Source organism: Ostrinia furnacalis, unplaced genomic scaffold (genome assembly GCF_004193835.3).
Source record: "Ostrinia furnacalis isolate ACB-3 unplaced genomic scaffold, ASM419383v2 OfSCF0447, whole genome shotgun sequence".
In the NCBI taxonomy this organism is placed as follows: Eukaryota; Metazoa; Arthropoda; class Insecta; order Lepidoptera; family Crambidae; genus Ostrinia; species Ostrinia furnacalis.
In genome coordinates, this window is record NW_021130686.1 from 325,150 (window position 1) to 350,323 (window position 25,174).

General features: G+C 39.0%; 2 protein-coding genes across 5 annotated transcripts; one reads left to right on the forward strand and one right to left on the reverse strand.

The window, feature by feature from the left end:
• Positions 1–3,758: 3,758 nt before the first annotated feature.
• ZnT77C (Zinc transporter 77C) lies at positions 3,759–16,210 on the forward strand. 2 transcript variants are annotated; one of them, XM_028321630.1, is made up of 8 exons: positions 3,759–4,052; positions 8,099–8,303; positions 8,699–8,951; positions 10,489–10,599; positions 11,479–11,601; positions 12,483–12,658; positions 13,863–13,962; positions 14,947–16,210. In XM_028321630.1, the coding sequence occupies exons 2-8, from the start codon at positions 8,115–8,117 to the stop codon at positions 15,072–15,074; spliced, it is 1,080 nt and encodes a 359-aa protein (XP_028177431.1). In that variant the 5' UTR covers positions 3,759–4,052; positions 8,099–8,114; the 3' UTR covers positions 15,075–16,210. The 2 variants fall into 2 exon arrangements, with proteins under 2 accessions (XP_028177431.1, XP_028177440.1); XM_028321639.1 differs by having other exon boundaries at positions 3,768–4,199.
• On the reverse strand, positions 16,067–24,765 carry LOC114365012 (spondin-1). Of its 3 annotated transcripts, none has more exons than XM_028321449.1 (16): positions 24,624–24,765; positions 23,334–23,494; positions 22,930–23,156; positions 22,589–22,846; positions 22,304–22,510; positions 21,961–22,227; positions 21,723–21,888; positions 21,221–21,446; positions 20,592–20,804; positions 20,319–20,364; positions 19,951–20,136; positions 18,265–18,412; positions 17,681–17,905; positions 17,434–17,538; positions 17,252–17,352; positions 16,067–17,047 (listed from the first exon to the last, which is right to left on the reverse strand). In XM_028321449.1, the coding sequence occupies exons 1-16, from the start codon at positions 24,644–24,646 to the stop codon at positions 16,895–16,897; spliced, it is 2,712 nt and encodes a 903-aa protein (XP_028177250.1). In that variant the 5' UTR covers positions 24,647–24,765; the 3' UTR covers positions 16,067–16,894. The 3 variants fall into 3 exon arrangements, with proteins under 3 accessions (XP_028177250.1, XP_028177233.1, XP_028177243.1); XM_028321432.1 differs by having other exon boundaries at positions 17,681–17,923; XM_028321442.1 differs by lacking the exon at positions 24,624–24,765 and adding an exon at positions 24,294–24,611 and having other exon boundaries at positions 17,681–17,923.
• Positions 24,766–25,174: the final 409 nt, after the last annotated feature.

A 25,174-nucleotide genomic window follows, 5' to 3' on the forward strand; every position in this document is an offset into this window, starting at 1 on the left:
AGGGATCGGTTTGCAAAATATTTAAGTTTAAAGTGCCAATTTTTGTTCAAGAAGGGCGTCCCCCCCCTCTTAAAATTAAACTGTTGGCTTTAAAAATCTAGAAAAATTCGTATCGATACTCTACTACTTTTCATGAACTTTCAAGGAAAACTGTAGCGGTTAAAATACATCAGTTAGATTAAGAGTAATAGTCATTTACATCAAACCCTAGTGGTTTTTAAAGCTATCTAAATGTAATTGTCTCAATGTAACTTTCTTTAAGTTGTTAAATAAAAAAAATAAAAAAAAATTAACTAATATATTATAAAATTCTTTAACTAGTGAAAATTCCTTAGAAGAAAATATTAAAAGTGACTTAAGATGAAGTAATTGCTTGCTTCTGAAATATATTGTGTTAATGACGGACAACTACGGAACCCTACACTGCGCGTGGCACGACACGCACTTGGCTAATTTTTATTCTAGTGTTTTTCAGCGTGCCTGCTGTATCTTTTTGGTAAATAGTAGGTACTGGATTAACGATTAACGGACTTAGGATAATTTAACGGAAGTTAACGAGTCCGTTAACATTTTTTAAAGTTAACTTAAAAGTTAATCCGTTAATAGAAATGTTAACTTCGTTAATTAACGATTAACGGATTAACGAGTTAATGCCCAGCTATGACAATATTGTACAACTACTACTACTAATATAACGAGTACATATTCNATAACTGCTGTCTACAAAATACAAATGAAAATATATTGACTTGGCCATCGCATGAAAACACGTGTAAATTAAATTATTTAGTGCGATGGCCAAGTCAATAATTTATGTAAAACGTTAAAGATTTCCTGATGGGATTTATTTGACTGAGGTGTAGAGTTAAGGCGTGAAGTTAATTAGAAGCTTGACTCTACTTATCGAATAAATATGGATAATTTATTAATCCTGAAAACTTTCATGTCTTTCATACAATTACAAAACACTAACAAGAGAGCCTGAAACTTTTTAAAGCAATAAAATTTTGTACATGACTATAAAATTAGTTTCTTTACCGTAAAATGTATACTAATTGTGTTTAAACACCACACCTTAAGTAGGCGCTGTTTGTTTTTGATAACTCACCTTGACATAATTTGATTGGACCTTGATTTATAGCTATCATATCAATTTGAAAATATATTTTAAAATCATGCATTTATCAGTACTTACTTGCAAATCGTAAGGTCATACGATATTATGTACACACTACTACGATCAGTAAAATCGTAAATTAAATACTTCATCAAACCAAGATAATGTATTGCGCAAAATGTATTCCTGAAACCTAAAACCTTTTTTAACTAGGTACTTAATATTTTTAAGGACCAATCTAAAGTCGAATCTAAGAACCTAGGTCCACACAGTGTAGGGACCCAAATTCAATTACAACTAGACTCAAACTCCTGACACTGAAAAATTCTTATATGTATTGTACAATTATTACCAGAAATCTCTATTTTTATTAATATGTAGTATCAATAAGGGTAACGTCTTCAAACAATAATACTTAGGTATATCGAGATTATGAACGATTAGTAGTAATATTGTATCATACAATAATTAATAACATTATCTTTGACCTAAATACAAAAGGACTTCTTGAAGTCGACAAGTTTCAATAATACTCACAGTAAATAAATAAGGTAAGTTTAAATCGATTAACATTAAATAACTAGCTATTTTAAATTGTAAAGCTGTGCATACAAATGTAGTGCATAGTGTTCTTTTATCACTTTGTAAAATGTTAAAAATGTCATGCTATTCCTGCCTTTTGAATTTAATTAAGTTATGTTTGGAAAATAAAGATTCAAGACAAAAACATTACGACTTTTTTGAATCTACAATTTCGACGATAAACGGAGGTGGTTTTACTTTCGTTAACGTTGGTATCTATTATTAAAGTAAAGTAGAGTATTGTAGTTCTGCCTTAAAATACATATTACTACAAATTACATAAATAAATGTAAATAAACAAGTTTGTCCCATTGACATTAGTACGGGTGTTAAACCATCGGTCGCGGTGCTCACCGTGGCGAATAGTGGAGGAATCCGCTTTGTTTCTCTCATTGATTCCGCGTCTTTTCGATTTATGTGAACAAACATTTCAATGGAAAATGTCACATCTGCTGGACTTTCCAGCTGAAAAAATAAAAGCACGCATAAAACTGATCCATCTATTTACAGTGTATAGTGACATAATAATATCTAGATCTACCTACCTACTTGTCAAATTCTCGTATGGCTCTACCTAACAGAAACCAAAATTTGTTCATTTTGGAAAAGCCCATACAGTAGGTAGGTACATATTGAAAGTTTTGGTCGGGAGAACTTTAACTTTGACCAGATTAAAAAAAGATTTTAAATATTTATCTTCTCAAAAATATCTAACGCCGCCCGCCTCCGTCTTCATCTGTGTTCAATGCATTTTTTATACATACTTTCTTTTCATTATGAAGCATTGTACTACGTTATAGCGTACCTTTTACATCCTTTTCAGGGCATCTAAATTCTCGCCCATACATTTTTAAAGGCGAAATACTCGCACTAAAATGTAACATGGTATTGGTCGTATATACGATAGATATATAACATAGGTATGTTTGAACGTACAACGCGAGATGCCAATGACCACGCGATCTCAATCTCTGTTTTTCAGCGCTGGTTCGAATCGTTAGGAGAAAGAGAGATATTTTGAGACGCGCTAGGCGCGGAAATACGCCGGCCGACCGTGACCTGTTACTCTAATATCGTCAACAAAAACGTGCGCCTCGCAAAATGCGTTCGGATATAAATGTATCATTAGTTAGATAAATTATGACCTTATAGCACTTATAGCCTGACCAGGAACATAAAAACCCTCGCCATATTGCGGAAAACTAATGGTACTAATTTCTTTTAATGGCAACAGTAACTGAAAACTTCATTGACATGTCACCTTGCATGTCAGTCTATGCTGTCAAAGTGTAAACAAACTTTATTTTAAATGTGCGCAATTGATTTTGTGAATTAAATTGCTAAAATATTTTTATAGTCATGAAAGAAAAGTGGTTCACAATGTGTTAAAGTATTTGTCGAAGAGAAATACTAAGGGTTCGGACAATATTTTCATTGAATAATGTTTCCGACAAAGGTTGTCAAATTGACTGACATGTTTATCGTATAGTACAGTCCACTATGCAAAATTAGCTGTGGTTTGTTTCAACTACCTATTTTAAAGTTTTTTGTCACTTTCTAAGTGTTGAATTTTATGGAATTGGGAAAGAAGTACCGAGTTTGAAGCGTTCATGAGCAGACATTGCAGTTGAATATTCAAGTTCTGAATTTGATTATTGACGAATAATAAAATAAATCCTACAAACTCGATTGATGGTTTCATTTAATTTATTTAAACCAGGTTACCTATAATAATATTTTTTCGTAAATTTATGAAAATATCAAATTAGCCCGTAATCCAGAATCCTGATACATAAAGTTAGCCTATTAATTTAACACAGGTACGACTGTACTCAGTGTTGCACTATCAAATGCAATTGACGCGCCTCTATGCCAGGGTTTTTATGTTCCTGGTCAGGCTATATACAGAATCACTTTGATAATATTTATTTGTTTAAAAAAAACTGATACTCTAAGCGCAATCGCTAAGCACGAAATTAACTCTCCCAATAAAAAGTATGAGCCTTTAAAGCACCGTTTAACGAGGTGGCACGTCGTTGCCGGCAGACGCAGTTGGTCGCGCCCGGGGCTCGCGGCGGTCGCGGGTTCGCTTCGCGGTTCAGTTCGCGGCGGGTGCTTAACAGTTCGACAGCTCGCTTATCGGCGCAAGAGTCGCGATAAGACGCTCGCGCGCTCAGTGCCGCCGCCTCCGGCTCAGCCGACGCTCCCACCGCATAACAGTGGATGTAACCAAACTATAAACAATATTAAAAGTGCCTGAACTACTGGCCGGCGAGTGTTTAATAAACTAACGTGTTGTGACAAAGATTGCTTTACTTTTACTTTTGCGGACGAAAAGAACCAAATCATTCGTGTAAGTTATAAACTTTTATTAATGTTGTGAAAATATTTCGATTAGTGTGTTTACGAAATAGTGCGTTGGCTTGCCGAGTTTTTCCTAGTTTTACCGGACTTTTCGTGCCAATAAAACAATACAGAAATATCGCGGCAGCGCGGTGTGGTGAGTTCACGGTTGTTTGTTTGTTGACTGTCTATCAATGTCAATTGTAGGCGCGCGCCCAGCCGTGTAGACGACTCGTATTATTTTCTCTGACCTTTCTAATTTCACCCATCTCGCTTACAATAAATCGACTGCCATTGAATTTTTTTGCAATACCTAGTACTTACAGGAACGACGCTCATTTCTTTGATTCATATGATACAAATTATAATAGAGAGGTTCATATGAGAGGTTTTTAGTTTACTTTCCAAAGTACATCTAGATATCTATTAAATTGGGTCTACTTTATGCTCCGATAAATACTATCTACGGCCACTTGACCTGTTGGATGACGTACCGAACAACAGAGCCGCTATCGGTTGCGGGTTCGAATCCCGCCTGGGCCAAATGTTAGCTCTATTTAAATATCGCTATGTTGTCTACTCATACAAACTCGGTTTATTTTGGAGTTATGGTCATTAATTATTGTGTTATTCTTCTTTCCATCTATAAGATTACTAATGATTTATTTTTCCTGCAAGTGAATGCTCTAACTGCATTAAATTCGCCACCAGATAATTAAATGGCAATTTAAACATTTTAAGACAGACTATTATTATTAGAGGTTATTATTATTATGCGAGATTAAAAATGTTAATTACGTCAAAATTAAAATTAATTAGTGTCAAACTAATTAACTTGTCGTTTAGCGAGACGACAATGCTTGAGAACATTTGTTTACACATTAAAATAATAATAAGATGGTGTGCCTAATTGTTTCACCTTGCTGCTGGGCTATGTGCAGCTGTTGCCACAATAAGTACATCACTCTTGGACATGTTGAATGACAAATCTCTTTACCTTTACAATAACTGCATTAAACAGCCATTTTTTTTTATGAAATACATATTGTCAAAACTATTAATTATTTCAAACGTATGATTCTTTATTATAAAGTTAGAGAGCCGTGTAGTTTCGGAGAGTAGACCAAATCCTTCCTCGTTTTGCCTGTGGTAAATATGTAAACGGTAAATTATCGAAGATCATGATGATGCAAGTTACAGATGAGTCCGGGAGTGAATGTGCGATTTGTACCTCTACCCTCAGAAATTGACCCGATGTATGCTAATGAGATCCTTACGATACGAAGGTAATGTATCTACGGTGAAGCAGACATAATCTAATCACGAATAATAGGCATTATAACGATCGATATCGTTTATAGAGTAGGTAGTTAAGCTGAAATATTTATCGCTTAATTGCTACTGTCTTAATTGCAATACTTACCCTAATCTAATAAATATCCATGGCAACTATTCAAGCCTTTGATATGAAATTAATAGCGCATTTCATTGTTCTTTATTCTCTGTGCTACTAATATTGCTGATAAGAAAGTAGAATTCAGTGAATGCAGAATTACTTTATCTCATAACAATCGATATAAGTAATTTTATATGCTAATATTATTTTTATTAGATAAATAAATAGCGACATTTTTAACTGGTGTAAAAAACGTCATTATCTCAGCTAACCAAATCATTTCATTAAATGAAATTAAATGAAATTATTATTAAAGAATAAGTAGGTACGCATGTAGCTAGCGATCTTGTCATTTCGTTGTCGTTGTATTAATCTTGTTGTTATTATCTTCATTCTATTTTTAACAATTCGTTAGTTAAGTAAATATTAGCAATTAGTATCCCACATTAAGTTTATTCATGCTTTGTTAACTGTTCATAATTAATGGTGTGATTGATAATAACTATTGAAGTGTTGGAAAACAATTGAGACCTTCATTCAACTCTGGGATAAAATTTATAAATAACAGACAACTGCAATTGAAAATAATAAAAATATCTAGTAGTCGACTCAGAAATTATAGAATACACGTGTTTTTTTTTTTTGAAGTAAGCCACAAAAAAATAGGTTATGCGTAGGTGTTGTTTTGTACGACTAACGTTCAAGCAGCAGGCATTTGCTCTACATAACGGCCGTTAATATCCAATTTTAAACAAACATTTCACAAAGACATCTCTCTTTTTTTATTTCTTAGCAGTAAATCACATCAAATAATGTTAGCTTCGTGCCTCAGAATATAGAAGCTTCGTGCGTAGTTTTGAAGAGCACTTCATGCTTCAGTGCATTAACACTAAATTACTGAAAAGCAAGACAAACAACTTGCAGAAGTAAATAAATAAAAAAGTAAAACAAATTAATAACAATCAACATCCAGGTAGATAAAAAGGCAACCCAAATTAAGGAATTTAACAATATATCATACGAGTATATTCATCAAACCTCCCTACTAACTTAATATGAAGCAATGTCATCTCTGAATTCCGCAAACTTGGTTGCCGGCTGTGCAACAAAAAAGGTAGCCGATTGTTGATCTCAAATAAAGTTAATAGAGCGCGACGTTTAACGCACAAAAGAAAACAGACCTTAAAGGTATTTGTTGTACCGTTACATTGAGAGACAAACTGTATCAGAAGAGCCCGTGGATTAGTGTGAAAATGATATCTATTGCAAATAATTGCAATCTTTTTTAAGAGTTGCAATATTGTTTCAAGATAGATTAAAGGAGTTCAAACCAAGATCGGTTCCCAGTAAAGTAATCGGTAGTCAAGTTATAAGTGGTGTGATAAAACACACATGTTGCAGGTAACTTATGAAATAAATAACCCAACATATTTTTTTAAATGGCTACGACGGCACATATATGATGTAGGTATGTACTCTGAGATACATCGGCATTCGGCATGAGGCTCCCGCTAGCCTAATAGCCGGAGATCGCCCATTACTCACTGCACTGTGCCGACGTGAGTGTCATCATCCGCTGGCCGCTCCAAGTGGACGCTACATCCCGATAGGATTAAGAAATGACCACTACCTCCAGGTTAATATGAAAGAGTTTGTGACCTATTAGCATGAAATGCTGTATCGCAGTAGAGGGTCTTTTCAAACTCACTCGACAGACCGTAGTTCTGGAGTGAACAGTAAAATGTTAAATATTCTAGATGATCCATGAATAAGTAAACTGATAAAATAATGGTCTGTAAATAACTTATAAGCTTATGACTTTTATGAGGGCAGGGCACTTTATGCTCTAGATTATCGTTCGTCCGACTTAATATTGGACCTCTGACCATACTTAGTCAACAATCAACATTAAAAGTGTTGTCCAAACAAACTTGAGTATCGACCCAGTCAACACGCCACTCCTCCACCGTTTATGGGTACGACCGTTAGATGATACTTACTGCACCATAACAACTTTCATTAAGCTCTACACTAGAATCGCTTAGCGACGAATTTAAGAATCGGACCTAACTGGTTTTATGGCAAAAACTAACGCGGCTTAATTGGGTCAGGCTCATTAAAGCCGCTTCTTCACCGCAGATGATCGGTAATACATAATCAAATGTTGACAAGTTAAAAGCTATAAATTTTTGTAGGGTTTTTAGTACAGCAACTATTTATAGTCAAAATTAAGTAGGAAAGCTAAAATTATAAAAAATATTTTATTTAAAAGCAGGGTTATGTTTTTATGAAGCACGTTCTGTCTGTTGATCTTGTTAAGATTACGAGGATATAGGTCTCTCTGCCCATATTTGACGACATCAACATCTAGCAACTTAGTAGAACGATTGGAAATTGGAAATGACCCACATCTTGAGTGACATTCACTAAGCAGATTACTGGAAGAAATAGATTCGATCTATGATGATATTGATATAGAACAATTAAATAGCCTGCAAAAATAATTCTTTCCTCCATCCAGGCCATGCCAGATGCTAAAATGTTGACAGTTCACATTTACAATAGGTCTACTCCTAAATAGTTACCAGATAAGCTTGACAATTCCGCCGGAACTGCAATTCATACCGTGTAGATCTTTAACACTTTATTTTCCTCTCCAGAACAAGCAGTTGAAGAATGGCAATGAAGGAGTGGCTGCAATGGCTGCCGCCGCCGCGGTCGGTGCTGGCTCTGCTGCTGGCAGCTGCCGGCTTCAGCGGGCGCCTGTTCGCGTCTCACTTCACCCACTCTCCCACGCTGCTCGTCGACACCTGCCACTCGCTTTGTCGCCTCGTCGGGCTCGTCACCACTGTTTTAGCTTATAAGGTACTTCTAAGCAATCTTCAGTAGGCTGTAGGTCTTCATGAGTTTCAGGTACGCAATAGTGTAATAAACCTTACTTGGTTCGAGCATCATGAGCATCGAGAACTGAAAACCGATTCTGGTTGGGATTCGTTGCCTGAAAACATATTTCAGTGTTTTCACTCACTAAATGAAAAATCTAGTGTGTTAATACAGAACCCTTGCAAATATTGTTAGACAGCATTATAATGTCTTGAGAAAAAAAATCACAATCTAGAGAAGAGAACAAGTCTCAAGAAGACTTACCTATCAAAACTTTGGGGTTGAGCTTGCTCTATGAAACTAGGCTAGCATTAACTTAATTCACCATTTGAAAAATTAAAGAAGTCGCTGATAATAATCGTTTTTTGTTACGACAGTACGAAAGGGCCGACGAAAGCACAGGCAGGGAAGGCCGTCTACGCAACACCTTCGGGTGGGCGCGGATAGAGGTGGTCGGAAGACTGTCAGTGCACGTGCTGTTCGCATCCTTTGCTCTTGCTCTGGTGGTTAATGCACTACAGCTGGGAGTACACTCCTCGCATGGACAACCGCCGCGGTATCCCAAGGTCATCGTCGGATGCGCCGTCATAGGACTGCTACTACACGCAATCAACTACATGCTATTGGCTGGTAAGTTTCAAAGTCGAGCAAACTTTTCCCATTTCGCACCTCTTATTGCCATCTACTAAGTATAGGTACACGAATTTTACAATAAGTGTATTTATATGCAATTCTTCAGCCCAATATTCATAGCAAACATCTACCAACCCAAAAAGGCTGTTGGCGACTCTCTATCTGAAGGTTTTTCGCTATACTTAGATAAGGAGTCCACGAGCGCTTGTGCTGATGATAACAACCCGATATACGCCTGTCTGAATCGTAAACTCTAATTTTATTGTAAGCAAAACATACGAGTATTATGACGGTACTTGATTAACTAAAAATGATCTTATAAATAAATTGAAAATGAGGCGAATTTTATGCAATCAGATTTCATGCTTTTGAACAAATTATGAAATTAAAAGCCATCGATCTCGTCGCCTATTACAAATCAGTTAATGCGTTAAATCTTAACACAGTGCACAGTAGTGAGTTAGCTCACTGAAATAAGAAATTATAATTAGCTTTAGTTAGCTGCAGTAAATTGTGCATGGCAACTGATGACCGGAGATCAAACGCTTCACTAAAAACTTATACCTACACTGACATTAACAGATTGTTTGATTGTAACCAGCAAAACCTTACTTTCGAACGGCGAGAAAATTCTAGATCGTGTGTGTTGTCGGTGCAAACCAGACGAATAGGTTTGCGATTCCATCTAGCTAGTTCCTTTTGCGGAGTTGCATTAAACTCGTCCCTAGAAGGCAACTTTCAGTTTTATTTAAAGGAAGGTTCTCGTCGGAAACTGTACAGACCTACTTACAAGGAGTAATTGAATCGTGTTAGATATTGGTTTAGCCTGTATTAGGTAAGATTGAGGTTTGTTTTCAAACACCACAGCCCAACCGGTACGTTTATGAATGTAACGTATAGTAACCAAACCAAAGCATTCCATTGTGTTAATTGAATAATTTTCTTGTAAATAGTTCTCGAACAACCGTGAAGCCAAAACATAGGTTCTTAAAGTTACGATCTGAAACGAAATAAAACGCTTGAAATTTATAAAATGTATTACATGAATGCATTTTCATATAATTTATGTTATACGCATATAAACATTTATTATAAACACCTGATTACGAGTAAAACATACAGGCANTAAGTCCATACAGGCATAATAGGTATTTACTGAATCATTTCTGTATCACAAAATCAATATTTAAGTGTAAACTTACAGACCATTATTGTATTATAAATAAAGTTACAATTTATGAGCGTCACTACTTTTCTGAATAAAAACGTTAATTGTGTGAAATAAATTAAAATGAGATAAGATAATTATTTATCTCAGTTGATTGATATTAATGTATTTTCCCTAAAATGAAAACTTTTTTCTGCATTTCACGCTCGTCCCTGTAACATCTACTGACGTCTTGCAAAACATGGAAAAATCCATAATACATACCTATAAGCATGGAACTTTTTTTATAGGTCCATGCCTATAAGTATGTGCGTTTCCAAAATGAATTGATTTTTATTAATTTGTTTTTAAATATTCAATAACCAGGTCGAGAGCTAAGCTACAGCCGCCGGCTGAGCATGACCGAGGGCGGCGAGGTGGTGCTGAAGACCGGAGCTGGAGAACCCGTGTTAGCGCACGCTCCCACCGACATCGCCAGTGAGTAAACATCCTACTGCCTAGACTAGTCCCATGAAAATACCAAAATATCGTGTACCTACTACTTCCTTAAGTACGTTTGTGAAGTCTATCTTAAATTATTCCAACGTAACATTCCAAGAAAACACATGGATCAGCAGTTTTTTTTCTCGCTGTTCATAATCATGACTAGAACCCACCGGAAATCCTGAAAAATGAAAATTAAGAAACTTAAAAAACACTTTACTAATACCTACTCTTTGCCTTCGAATAACAAACAAATATAATCTTATAAGTTACAGGCGCGATGAAGCTTGCCTATATCTATTAAGTACTTTTGTTGATGTTGACTCTACATAAGCTAATACATATTTCCCAATTAGCTACAATTATGTGTCCAAATGCGTCGGCTAGTGACAAGTCCTATCCTAATGTTGATAAGTTGAGCCAAAGTCACATCTTGATATTTGAACGATGATACGATACAAACAACAAACGTACGATAACGTCCCTCGACTACTTATAGCTTATTAGGTCTTATTGATCTTGTTCATATTTCGGTTTCCAATGATGCCGACACTCGACAGACATCCGGCCTTTGATAAAAAAAAATGCTATAAATGTACCTACAGTAACATACAAATTCTAGAATGTCAATCTCTATTCTTCTACTTACCTAATTAATGGATTAACTGCAAAAATTATACTCAGCAAAAAACTTTCTAGTGAGCTTACCCTAAACTAACAATTGCTTGTAACTATAGAATCAGATAACTCTATGGGCGAATTAACAGGATTACCTATTCGTTTTATAGAAACGGCTTCTCTATAGAACTAAATAACCGTCAAAGGCTTTTAATTCAAATATACTTGTAATAATTGCTTAATGTTTGTATTCAGGCAGCCTCTTCGTGATGAGTGCTGGTCTGACGCTGGAGTGGGCGCCGGAGGCCGCCCGCATCGCCGACCCTGGCCTGTCTGCCTGCGCCGCCGTCATCCTCGTCATATTCAACTATCCCTTTAGTAAGTACACGTAACAGTCTCAGCATATGGCAACCCACTGCTGGACACAGACAAAGAGCCTGATCTACCGCTACTTTCGTCCATCCATTGCCAGTTATCTTCCTAACTTGTGGGGGACTCGGAACATCGACTAAAAATTTAGAATTATACAAGATAATACTAGTACTTATTATTATTTTGTGATAATACTAAGTAATTTTGATTTCTTGTTTGTGGAGATTTTTCACTCCCTGAAGAAAACTTGTTTTTTTTTGGAGATGTATCGCGAGTCCTACGCCCTACTTCAAGTTCAAGTACCTACCTATTGTGTTTTACTCCTTCAATTAGCTAATTACTTATCAGTCAATAAGACTCGAAGATTACAGAGCATATGACTATGAAGTAGGTAAGTAGTTGTCACATTATCCAACTTATCTACGATACTTTGTATCTACAAATTATGATGCATCGTTATAATGTGTAGCACACTGTTCTTATTGAAATGCAAGTGATAAGCAATGAACCAACAATTTGTTGCGTAAATGAAGCATTCGCAAGGGGAATGCTGGCCGACAAACATATTTCATTATGGTTGTGACATGTCTATGACCGCACTTTAATGTACGGGTACAGACTTTATAATTATGGCGGTACTAAATGCGGATACGCGATCAATTAATTATAGAAACCAACGCCTCCGTGAGGTTTAATTCCCAATACTTATATTTAATCATTCATTCTGTGCTAGGACTTAAATTGTTCGAGAAGAAAATTAAATACTTCGGACACTTCAGGTCATCAGTCTGCATGGTAGTTGCAACCAGAGTCATAAAGCGTCATGAAGTATAGTACAAAATGTATAGTTCCAAATGTAATCATCACGTTTTACTTTCTTTCAACAGTGAGGTCAGCGGGTTTGGTGCTCCTGCAAACAGTTCCCGAAGGACTCGGCGCGTGCGAGCTACGCGCGGCGGCTCTACGCCTCCCGGGCGTGCTGGCGATACACGAGTTGCACGTCTGGCAGCTACATAGAGACCGTCTTGTGGCTACAGCACATGTGGCTTATGGCTCACATGAGGTAGGAAAAACCAAGTTTTAGGAATTTAATAGCGTTTAGCGCTTTAGTTTTCGTATTGAAAAACACTTTTTGCCAGTTCAGTAGTAAAATACCGCTTTTTCAAATTATGTAGAGACAGTACCTTAGAAAAAAGATATAGGATAGGCTATCTTAGAAGACTGCTTATTACAAAACCTCGAATACTGAACTACTAAAGTATTAATAAGTAAAGCGTTTGTTAACTTCCTAACATACCGAAATAACTGTAGTTCTATGTTCCTAACTTCCTATTCAATTTTCTGGGAAACTTTAGCTCTATTAGTTTTTTTACTGAATTAATGTACCTATCGAGAAAACTGCATGTCTCCGACAGCGGATCTACCATGTACGGAACTTTTATACATCCGCGAGGGAAAATAAATAGAAGCTGCATTACGGTAGTCTGGATTGCTTCCTTGTTATTCAATTAGCAAGCAAACACCATGCACTCGGGTTATTCGATGCGGCATCATTACCACACATAACTTACATAATTAGTTCGCTGACTGACTTGTGTGCATATTACACCAAGACGTTAAGTATAGGTACAATCAAAACCTGTCTTTCATTTCATTTAGTTTATTCAATAGGGGGTGGGAATTTCCAGGTTTATATTAAGTCTTCAGAACTCATATCGAACGGTATAACGATATTATAGATAAGCAAATCTACTGATAGTGATTAAAATGCCTCTACGAAGTCGTTGGTTGCAGGTTCGAAGCCTGCCTGCCGGCTTTGGGTAAAAGTTTATGGGCATAATACAAGTCTTCCCATACAAGCGAATAATCTGACGGTGTTTGAATCTTAATTATCCGTTTATCCATAATCTGATCGTCATATAGGCTAGGCTTCGTGATTACGTAATTAGTTTATTATTGTTAATTGCGGTTTCTGGTTTGAACACCACAAGGGGGAAATGTTTGTGTAACGAGCATGACCGTTATTGTATACCTACTCCGGTCCGAGCAATAAATGTTTACATATTTGTGCAAATAATACCTAAGTACTTATGTGTATATATCATGATATGCCTTAGTTAGTACAACAACTATCATCAATTGGCCAACTAATGACCAATTCAAAGATACACCGATCATTGTCTGTCCGAGTGATGAGATAATTTGGTGAACAATTCGTTGATAATGAAAACATTTTTATTTAATGTTGTGTTTATTTCCAATTTCAGGACTACTTACAGAGTTCAGCACTTGTTTGCGACTTGTTCAAACGTCACGGGATTGGTTTAGTCACATTGCAGCCAGAATTTGATTTGGCTGGTTTTATAGGTGAGGAATTGTTAGACTACCTAAGCCTAAGAAAATATTTTTTACGAATACTTACAACTAGCTGTGCCCGCGACTTCGTACGCGTGAAAACCCGTTTTCGCAACATTTATCATTATTGCTCTGCTCCTATTGATCGTAGCGTGATGTTGTATAGCCTATAGCCTTCCTCGATAAATAGGCTATCTAACACTGAAATATTTTTTTAAATCGGACCAGTAGTTCCGGAGATTAGCGCGTTCAAGTAAACAAACAAACTCTTCAGCTTTCAGTATAGATATGCAGGTATTATTTTACTCGTATATCCATTTAAATTAAGCTTTTATATTTATTATTTATTTATTTACTAGCGGCCGCCCGCGACTTCGTGCGCGTGGATTATGTTTTTTTCCGCTAACTCCCGTTCCCGTGGGAATTTTGCAATATCCTGTTGTAACTAAGCTTTAAGTTTACTAAGGTACCTGCATGCCAAATTTCAAGAGTCTATCTTACGCGGTTTAGATTTTTTCATACAAATGTTTTTTCCCACTAACTCCCGTTCCCATGGGAATTTTGCAATATCCTGTTGTAACTAAGCTTTAAGTTTACTAAGGTATCTGCATGCCAAATTTCAAGCGTCTAACTTAAGCGGTTTAGATTTTTCGTACAAAAGGATTTTCCCGCTAATTCCCGTTCCCGTGGGAATTCCTAAGTATCCTATAACCTGCCCAGGAGTATGAAGAATAATTGTACCAAGTTTCGTTAAAATCCGTCAAGTGGTTTTTGTTTCTATAAGGAACATACAGACAGACAGACAGACAGACAGACAGACAGACAGACAAAAATTTTACTGATTGCATTTTTGGCATCAGTATCGATCACTAATCACCCCCTGATAGTTATTTTGAAAATATATTTCATGTACAGAATTGACCTCTCTACAGATTTATTATAAGTATAGATAACTTATGGGATATGGATGGATAACATCTCAATAATCATTTCTAGGTACGGACGACGAAAAGAAGGCTAGCATAGACCTGGCAAACTTGGCGTGTACGACTCCATGCGCTAAAGAATGCATCGCGCCTCGGTGTTGCCAGCCTGCGAGGAAGGCCTCCGTCACGCGCATCTAACTACCCGCACAACGCAGTGCCCTCACAACATGTGTTCAAAAAGTACAGACTGTGTGTGAATTAGTAATATTTAATGTCTGGGAGTAAGTCAGCCATGAGATAAGAACACAACAGTGGCAATTGTGCCGAGATACCACTGTTTAGAAAAAAGTTTGAGCGTGGTATATCTTGCCGTAGGCTATGACAATGTAGCTATGTGAATTTGCATAGGCACACGCAGTATTGTTAAAAACAAATTCACCAAAGAAAACTTATCCAATGCGGTGAACAGTGAAATTTCTAATCGAGGTAATCACAGCCTCTAACAAGAAGAGTGAAAGTACGAGGTTAGAGCTGCCACGTCGCATTATGTCACTCCTGTGCACCTCGATACACGGTGAGTGACAGCCAAATGAGCATACGAGTACGTTACACGCGTAATGATTCTACCATTGTTAAAAAACTTCTTTGTGTTTTTACGACTATACAGTGTGTNCTTGTAAGAGAAATTGAAGTTTTCTCTTTGCAATTAATATTTTGTGCCATGTTGGCCGTATAAAATGTTTCGACATGATTAATAGTCTCGTGATATTTAAGCATTTTAAATAAGTTTATTTTACTTTATTTAATTATGAATTTGATTTTTCATTAGTTTGTCACAATAATCGAAATTACCAGCCTGAACTATGGCGCATTATAGTAAAAAGTTGTTATTACCTTGCTGATATTTTCAGTTTGATACAATTTAATGCCCCAGCTCAAATTTTAGAAACAATAATAATACTGTAATAATATTAGTGCTTTGCTCAACCTACTGCGACTTAGATAAGCTGATAGATTTAAAGTTTTGTTAACTTCGTTAAGTTGCTACTAATATAGTGTTACATAGTCCTGCCATTGTAAAATCAAATACAGGTTGTTCATTAAAACAAAATACTGTTTAGTGGATTAAAATATTTATTAATAGCTCAAATTAAATTATACATTTATATTATGAACAGTTTGAAGGTGGCGTACAAAGCGACTGTGATGTTCCTAGACAGTATTATAAGGAGCTAGGTAGAAACTTAGTGTAAGAAAATTTGTAATGATGAAAGTAAAGGTGTTTTGTGTACAAATAATAATGCTTAGTTAAAATAATAAAATGGAAAATCTAACTTTTTATTTCCTTTGTTTTTCTGCTCATTTACTTAAGAGTTATTTATTATAAATTATTATTATACGCTACATGACGTTAAAATCTTTCGAAACTATTTAATAAATGCATCGGGACATTACGGGAAATCTTTAACTTTGAGTGTTCTGTGAAGTCCTCTTTTAGTTATTTTTCTTAAGAAGGTATATTTTTCTAAAAGTATTATATTATAGACCTATTTAATAGTATTAAATTATTATGTAAAACCACTTCTTTCTCCGTATTCTTCTCCGCATAGAATCGATGGCGCAGGCATTAGCCAACAGCAAATTGAGTCTCAAATCACCACATATAGGATTGTTTGCTGCTTATATCCAGATCCAGACTCACTTATGTAGATTTTAGATCCCTTACAGACAGACAAAAACTACTTCTTATTTGTATTATTAATTCAATATGTAAATCTCTATTTCGATAACATTCAATAGTTTCAAAAATCCTTGTCTATGACATTCAATAGTGTAGTACTTCAAAAATCCTGTAATCCACCGACTGCTTGGCTTAATTTCGCCAACTCTTCTTCCTTGAAACGAACCATCTCAATGACTCCACGCGTGTAACGCAAAAGCGCGTAAATATTTGCGTTTCTTTTAACCGACTTCAAAAAAGAAGGTCAATTCGGTCGTATGATTTAGAGGGTATCTATTTAGCTTAGTATCTCATACGTGAGCTCTTCGACGATGTCTTGCCCCGGAGCAATAGGCGCTGGCGTGGCCACCAGCTTGCGGCAGTGGCCCGGCTTGCACACGCGACTCTTCATCAACTTCTTGCACTGCTTCCCCGTTTTTGGAGCGCCGAACTGAAATTAAGTGAAATTATAAGCATCTATGAAATGTGAGGGTCTTCTAAGCAAAAGTCCTAAACCTATGTACATGGTCACCACCGAGTACCACAAGTCACGATCACTTCGTAGAAGTAAGCATGCAGCGTTCGTGGTGCAGATCACACACACTCTATAAAACATAGCGTGCAGAAGAATAGTTTTAAAAAGTTAAATGATCACCTTAATCAATCGATAGTTGAGCTTGACACCGTAGCCGCACTCCCCAAAGCAGTGACTCCAACCCAACCACGGGCCTATTTTGCACTTCACATCAAAGTCATCTGAAAGAAATTATTTTCAAATAACATCCATATTTTTTATTCAATCTATACCTAAACTGATACTATTTTTTTATAACTTACCGTAATAATATGGCCCATCGTTTTGCAAAACTTCGTTATCTTCAGATGACGCTGATGTAGTCGGTTTCAACTTCTTTATGATCACGTCAGACGTCGTAGACGATACTAAAAGCACAAAAAATGACATCATTAAAGTACACAATTAACTTGGTAAAGTTTTCATGTTGAGCTTGTACACCGTTCATCAAATAATCATCAAACCTTTACAAGTTTTGTTATGTGGTAGGTAAGTAAAACATAATTTTACCTGTAGTCAGAGGAGCAGTCGTTGTTGTAGTGGAAGTCGTGGTCGTAGTGGTTTGGTTATCGCGCACACAAGTGCTGAGACAGACTTTCCTGGAGCGGAAATTGTTGGCGTTCCCTCCACAACCCGTGTACCCAAAAGGCTCGCAAACGCCGGTTGATGAATCATAGAACCAGCGTTCTTCGTAGCTCCGGCAGTGACCCACAAGTAATGGTAGCTTACAGATTTCTGTAAAATAAGATGTACCTGAAAAACCACGTGGTCATATAGAAGAGACATGGAAGAGACCCTAGACAGCAGACAAAGACATTTCTGGGTGGCTGGAGAAAATAACAATGAAATAAAGTAAGTAATTAATAACCAATAAATAACTAATTTACGACTCTTTAAAAACAAGCTCTTCATTTTAGGCCCGAAACCGGGTTTCAAAACAAATTCAGTTAAGTTTGCGGCCTGGCAGTCAAAGTACAATATAAGACTGTCATGTTTTAACAGCTCGTCAAAATAATGCAATTAACGTGTAGGGTTCACTATCACTATCCTATTAATATTAGTTCACTTATACTTATGCTGTAGACCAGACTTGCCTTCTGTGGCGTTGGCAAAACAACTGGTATCTTCTCCGTCGCACAGCGCCTCCTGCTGGGACAGCGTGAACTGGCATTTCTCCATCTGATCCTGAACCTGCCGCTCTACTTCTGGGTCCACACCTGTGTTGTTCTCTGGCGGTATTTGCTGTGTAAATATGAGTAAGTTCAAGTAATCTTAACTTTGTTATGAATTCATATGCCCTAAATTGAAATGGATGCAAATAGGTACTAGTAAATTATACTCAGTGCAGGCTATTGAGGAGGCTACAGGATAGGAGCTATTTTGAAAAGTTTTCTCGGTACGCCGAGAAGAGAAATTCGGGCAACCGTTATTCTATCGTCCTACGTATTATCGGGCAAAAATTATTCGGGATAAAATTATTTCGATCATTCATGATTCGGGTCTAAGTTGTACAATCAACTCTACCTAAGTACAAAAGTAGGTATCACTTAGTTCTGCGTCAAGTCTAGGTTGTTGTTCAATTATTATTAAATGTCCATTATGGGTAATGCAGCGCACCGACTACGGCGACCACTCGCCCCTCCGTGCTTTACTAACCTCCTTTTTAGCATGACTAGACTACGTCTAATCACAATAACATTGAAAAATTACGACTATGTGCATCATGCGTTAGTTTAATGCTTAAAGCCCCCTTCTCTCACAATCTGCTGTAGCTCAGCGAATCGGCGGTTCCAGCTGTTGAGCAGGCGGCGCGTGAGCTCTCCCTGCACGTTGGTGTCCGGGTTGAGGTAGAAGCGCGTGCGCAGCCGCCGCCCGCAACCGCAGCGCTTTGATTACGGCGACCACTAGCCCCACAGTGCTTCTAACCCCCTTTTAGCATGATTACGTCCAAAGACAACAACATTGAAAAATTACGACTATGTGCATCGTGCGTTAGTTTAATGCTTAAGGCCCCCATCACTCACGATCTGCTGCAGCTCAGCGAACCGGCGGTTCCAGCTGTTGAGCAGGCGGCGCGTGAGCTCTCCTTGCACGTTAGTGTCGGGGTAGAGGTAGAAGCGCGTGCGCTATCCTACGAAATTACGACTATGTGCATCGTGTGTTAGTTTAATACTTAAAGCCCCATCACTCACGATCTGCTGCAGCTCAGCGAACCGGCGGTTCCAGCTGTTGAGCAGGCGGCGCGTGAGCTCTCCTTGCACGTTAGTGTCGGGGTAGAGGTAGAAGCGCGTGCGCTATCCTACGAAATTACGACTATGTGCATCGTGTGTTAGTTTAATACTTAAAGCCCCATCACTAACGATCTGCTGCAGCTCAGCGAACCGGCGGTTCCAGCTGTTGAGCAGGCGGCGCGTGAGCTCTCCCTGCACGTTGGTGTCGGGGTTGAGGTAGAAGCGCGTGCGCTATCCTACAAAATTACGACTATGTGCATAGTGCGTTAGTTTAATACTTGAAGCCCCATCACTCACGATTTGCTGCAGCTCAGCGAACCGGCGGTTCCAGCTATTTAGGCGGCGCGTGAGCTCGGCCTACACGTTAGTGTCCGGGTTGAGGTAGAAGTGCGTGCGCACCGCACCCGCAGCGCGCTGATTACGGCGACCACTAGCCCCACAGTGTTTCTAACCCCCTTTTAGCATGATTACGTCCAAGGACAATAACGTTGTAAAATTACGACTATGTGCATCGTGTGTTAGTTTAATACTTGAAGCCCCATCACTCACGATCTGCTGCAGCTCAGCGAACCGTCGGTTCCAGCTATTTAGCAAGCGGCGCGTGAGCTCTCCTTGCACATTAGTATCCGGGTTGAGGTAGAAGCGCGTGCGCAGCCGTCGCCCGCGCCCGCAGCGCGCGGAGCACGGCGACCACTCGCCCCACGTCGTCACCTTGCACGGCCAGCTGGGCTCGTCCTATCCAATCAAATGAGCCTTCTTTACAATATCTGATGCCGGCGCCACATATTGGGTAAGTCTTGGATCCAATATACACAATGTGTGGCGCCGACATGATAGTTGATTGATACCATAGACTAGCTCGACATACGTAGTTCCCTTTTCTTAGGAAGTTCAGATTAGGAATTTATAGATCTTACCACAAAGAACCAATCGTGATTGGTAGCGTTCGCCTGACTGGGAGGCCTGAAAAATAAATCATTTTGTTAGTAGGTACGAGTATAAAGTCTGATACTATACCTACATATTAAAGTTTTGACCTCAGCCCCCCTAGACAAAGTGCATAACGTGACAGTGTCTACTCCAAAATCGCACCACTCCGTGAAATGTTCACGAAATGGAATCTTTTACGAATATTAATTACATAATCTAGCTAAAGGGGCTGTTCAATAGAAGACTAAGGATTTTATTACTTGTGACAAGGTCCAGCGTCACACGGCATGGCCTGGCTGGTGATGGTGCGCGCTCGGAAGCCGATGTGGCAGCGCTTGTGCGCGCGCGGGACGACGTAGTGTCGAGTGCGGGCGCGCACGCCGCAGCCTTCGCACGGCGACCACTCCGACCAGGGCGACATGGCGCAGGGGCCGGTAGACTCCGCTGGGTCCGGCTCGTATTCCGATATCACCCTAAAATACGACGTTTGATGATACAATCCGCAGGGAGGAGTCTCTTCATAGAGATAAGCTCACCAGTAAGTCCAGTTACCAGTTCTTTCTAGGAGTATGTTTCTTGAATCTTTCTTAGCGTATAAATCTTTGTATGAACTGTTCAATAAATTAACCAAAGTACTCGGTTTCCACACACAAAAAAGTTAAAGAAGATTTCTATGGGAGAAGACTAACTTAGAAGATGGAAGATCGAAGTATTTTATTTGTGGTGATGAAAAGCTTGTCAAACCTATCAGCTAGCAGTAGCCTATGATAGTACGCACATCCTGGCATCATACATAGGTACCATGTTACACATATCTAATTTGTGACAAGTATTTAACATCTAATGTTTCTAAACGAGGTTCTTTCATGCAGCTGTGCATCCAACTCACCTGCAGTGCATCCTCGGGCCATGGCACCGCTTGTAATCGGTCAGCGGCACTCGACAGGCCTCGGCATAAGCCCGCGAAGGCCACACGTACTCACGCTGCCTAGAGGCCCGGCCTGGTCCGCATGACACGCTGCAGGGGCTCCAGGCGCCCCAAGCGTGCGTAGAGCAGGCCCCGCCGCTGCCACCGCTGTGGGAGATGGACTGCGCCCCTGTGTCGCTGCTAGTCTCTGCAGAAGCATTAAAATGACGCAATTAACCTTGCATTTACTTCCGGCAGAATAAGACCGCTCCTACTCCTCCAGAGGATGTCGTAAGAGGCAAAAGGGAAAAAATTACAAACATCAAGCCACTCCAAACGATCTAAATAGCTTGGGGAGTGAAGGCCAAATTCTCCATTTTCTTCTGGTGAATTAGAAAGGGTCGTGCTGCGGTGTGGACACCAAATGATCTGATGATAATGACGAGACAATGACGAACACCAAGGAAAACTAAAAATAACATACTAGCTGCATCGCAGTTCTTTTCAAAGAGCTGTAGCCTCGTGAGCCGGAGCCTAGCGAAGGGCTTCATCTCGCCCGTCGCGCTGTAGAATGGTGAGCGAGGGTCGCGTGGCCAATCAGGCCGCAGGGCACGTACCGGGGAAGGGGGCAGCGTCGGAGAACGACGGGACTGGACAGAAATACACATGTATAATTAACAACTGACAAACAGTAGTAGACAAAATAATAACTTTATACGCACCGTGTAAGTGATACCACTATCAGTCCCTGCATCGTAAGGGTACAGCGGCAAGGTAGCAGAATGAGACCAGGTGCAGTTAGCATTGCACAACTCCAAGGCCGAAACGCCCACGATCCAATCTGGAGACGGCCACAGCTTCGAGGCAAGCGTCACCAGATGATTCTTGGCATCCACACGGAACACGGCGAAAGTGTTTGGGATGCCAGCTCCGGAAATTTGTTGCCAAGATATGCCTCGAGCCTTAATTATTGTGCGGATGCGATCGCTCTGTAAAAGGCGGTTTCTTATTTTTTCTTTTCATTCTTCAAAGTAAAATACTCATTGTGAAATTAGAAAAACGTACCTCAGCCTTGAGTTCCTTTTCGAGCATAGTGGTGGTGCCGTCCTCAGCGAGTTTTCTCAGGCCCGCGCTGGCGATGCGTCCCTCTTGCCACACGCGGTACTGAGCGGTGTGTGATGCACCGATTACGTCACCAAAGTGCGCCTGTGCCGTCTCTGGTGGGAACTCATGGGGATGCGTGTTCCGAGACCATAGACCCTCAAATGTCACCTGTTAAAGCACTTAGTGTGAGCCTGTGACTGTGTATAGAATACCATTAAACACATAAGACGTAAGATACAAATTTACCTCATATTTTGCCTCATCACAAGCACAGCAGGGCTCCACAATGGGCGGCTGCCTTACGAAGCTTGCAGGAGCAGCCGGGGCAGCGCAAATCTTCCGCGCCAGTATACTGCGTTGGATAGTAGAGCTAGCTGCTCCTGCAGATACTGCCTCTACTGTAGGTCCTGTAGCCCCTTCCTTTACCGCCGTTGTAGCCGGAGAAGCACGAGCGCATAGTCGCACACAAACCTCACCTGCTTTCATAGGTGCACTCCAAATAACCTAAAAAGTAACCAACAATTTCAGTTTCTAAGTAAATCCTTAATTAANTGAATATCAAAGTAGTCGGAGAACCCTCTGCATACCTGTATCTCAGTTTTAGGATGGGCAGTGGCATTATCCACAGCAGGCTTGCAGGATTCATGCGGCTTGGTCTGCGCATCGTACGCCTGGAACGAGCCCAGATGCTGCGGCTGATTGGTGGTCAAGTTGTCTAGACTTTCATTTTTTTGCTCCTCGTCTAATTCGGCCCAGATCATGAAACCTACGAATGGAGTGGAACCTTGTCCACTGTCCACTCCTTGAAGCGAGACTGAAAAGATTTGAATATTTTAGAGTCTCCGTTTTGCCAGCTCTGTTTTAATGCAAAGTCGTCCAAGTGCAAAGTTTTTCAAACTGTGCAGACAGGGTTCTTCTTGATCCTAAGCATATAAATGTATGCTACAGACAACAAATAAAAGCTTTATGAAAGAGTTGCTACCTTACTTACCGGTATAAAGTTCTCCTGGCAAGAACAGGTCAGGCTCCCCGGCTATCCCCAAGCGGTAGAAGGCGTCTGCCGGCTGCGCGTGGGACGGAGCGCGCTCGCACTCCTCGGTAGCGCTCGCTGCGTCCCACAGTATGCTCATCAAGAGCAAGATCATCATGTTGCTTTACAAAAACGAAAAAAAATTAAAACCCGACTTCTCAAAATGCGAACTTCAAAACTTTAATTGATGATGATGGACTTTTAAAGATTCTAATAAGTATAAGTAGGGACAGGTAGGTAGGTATCTACCCAATGGTAGGTACCTATTACACTGGTCAACNTATCTAATAGCTTGAAACAAACTAAGTATAAAAGCAGTTAAGTAAGTAAGTAGTTGCTACTTTTCAATTAAACGTCTACGAAAAAAGTCTTGGAGTTGGAAGAAAAATTTCAGTGGAATCTATTCTAAACAATCACACTGCCATGCTCCCGATGCAACTCGCACACGTTACTTACTCAACATTTTAATTAACACACAATGCAGTCATGAAAATACTGTTTAGTTAGTAGACCCATGGCAAACAGTAGCCCATGACACTCGGAAATAAAGGAAATGGAGTGTCCTATCTGAGAAAACATGTGCAATCGGACTTTCAAAGATTACAATCAACAAAGAATAATTTGGCATCTTCTGACAACATTAATTTATATTCAGTAAAGTACCTAATAAGAACAAATATCACACACAAAGAAATCATATCTTAAAGTTAAATAACCACTACAATACCTAACTAGTTACTTTAAACCTACTCTTATTAAATAGAACAAACGCATGAACACTCTCATCCAACCGCATTCAACAAGTGAAATATCCTACGCTACGAAGTCACACGTCTACGAAGATTTTTCCAAAGCTTTTGCGACTGTAGCAATAGGAAATACAAGAAGTAATACGATGCTTACAAAGTTTTAATTACTCACCGCTTCATTTAATGAACTGAGATTAATTGAAATTGATTTACATTAATCAAAACTGTTAAATTTTAGCGAAACGTTCGGGAGGTGCCCTCATCTAGATCGGTACACAGCCAATCAATTTCGCACTGCACAGTCGCAAATCGCATCGCACTTGCATACTATGCGTGCACTTCTACATATAGGTAGAGTTCATAAACTGCCCACCTCTGTTTGCTAACCGGGCGATAAACAAAGAAAGTACACTGACCTACACTAATCTAGAGGGAAATTACTCTAAAATTACTAATAGTAAACTTTGATACTGGTAGTAATGGAATATAAAACAGTTGTTACCTGATTTTAAGCGGGATCATCATAAATTGTGCGGAGTTTTGGGAGTGAGGTCGGGCGTAGACGGCCGCCCGCCCTACGCGTCTACGGGGGACTGAGCTAAGGGCGCTACGGAAGCTCTATGTTGTATTGATGTATGTCATGCTACGCGGATTACGGACTAAAATGGAGACTACGAAAGTTTTTGCAAGTGTAATATTTTTGCAAGGGTTAACAAGTATACTTACAAATTGTTTTTAATTGAAAAATAGCTTTTACGTGAATATTAATGTTGCGCAAACCTTAATTTGTTATTAAAGAATGGAGCTATTGTTGACTTTAATATATTAGTTAGTTAAGAAAAACGAGTTTCAAGGCTCTTAAAACTTTTAACTTTAAATAAGTAATTAGAAACAAATAAGCTCTGCTTTCAGTATGCTTTCATACCATATATGTAATTATAACTTAAAAAAAAAACCGACTTCAAATGCGTGAACACAAATAATACCTATTCAACAAAAAAAATAATCGTTCAAATTGGTTCATAATCGGCGGAGATATTGCGTATAAAAAAG

What these genes read in the sequence shown, in the direction of transcription:
- LOC114365012 (XM_028321432.1), bottom strand. Translation starts at nt 24,646, where the DNA reads ATGATGATCCCGCTTAAAATCAG. An exon ending in GCCAGGAGAACTTTATACCG is followed by an intron (nt 23,157 to 23,333) that starts GTAAGTAAGGTA and finishes AAATCTTTTCAG; the next exon opens with TCTCGCTTCAAGGAGTGGAC. An exon ending in ATAGTGGTATCACTTACACG is followed by an intron (nt 21,889 to 21,960) that starts GTGCGTATAAAG and finishes ATTTCTGTCCAG; the next exon opens with TCCCGTCGTTCTCCGACGCT.
- ZnT77C (XM_028321630.1), top strand. Translation starts at nt 8,115, where the DNA reads ATGGCAATGAAGGAGTGGCTGCAATGGCTGCCGCCGCCGCGGTCGGTG. An exon ending in CATATTCAACTATCCCTTTA is followed by an intron (nt 11,602 to 12,482) that starts GTAAGTACACGT and finishes TTCTTTCAACAG; the next exon opens with TGAGGTCAGCGGGTTTGGTG. An exon ending in TGATTTGGCTGGTTTTATAG is followed by an intron (nt 13,963 to 14,946) that starts GTGAGGAATTGT and finishes AATCATTTCTAG; the next exon opens with GTACGGACGACGAAAAGAAG.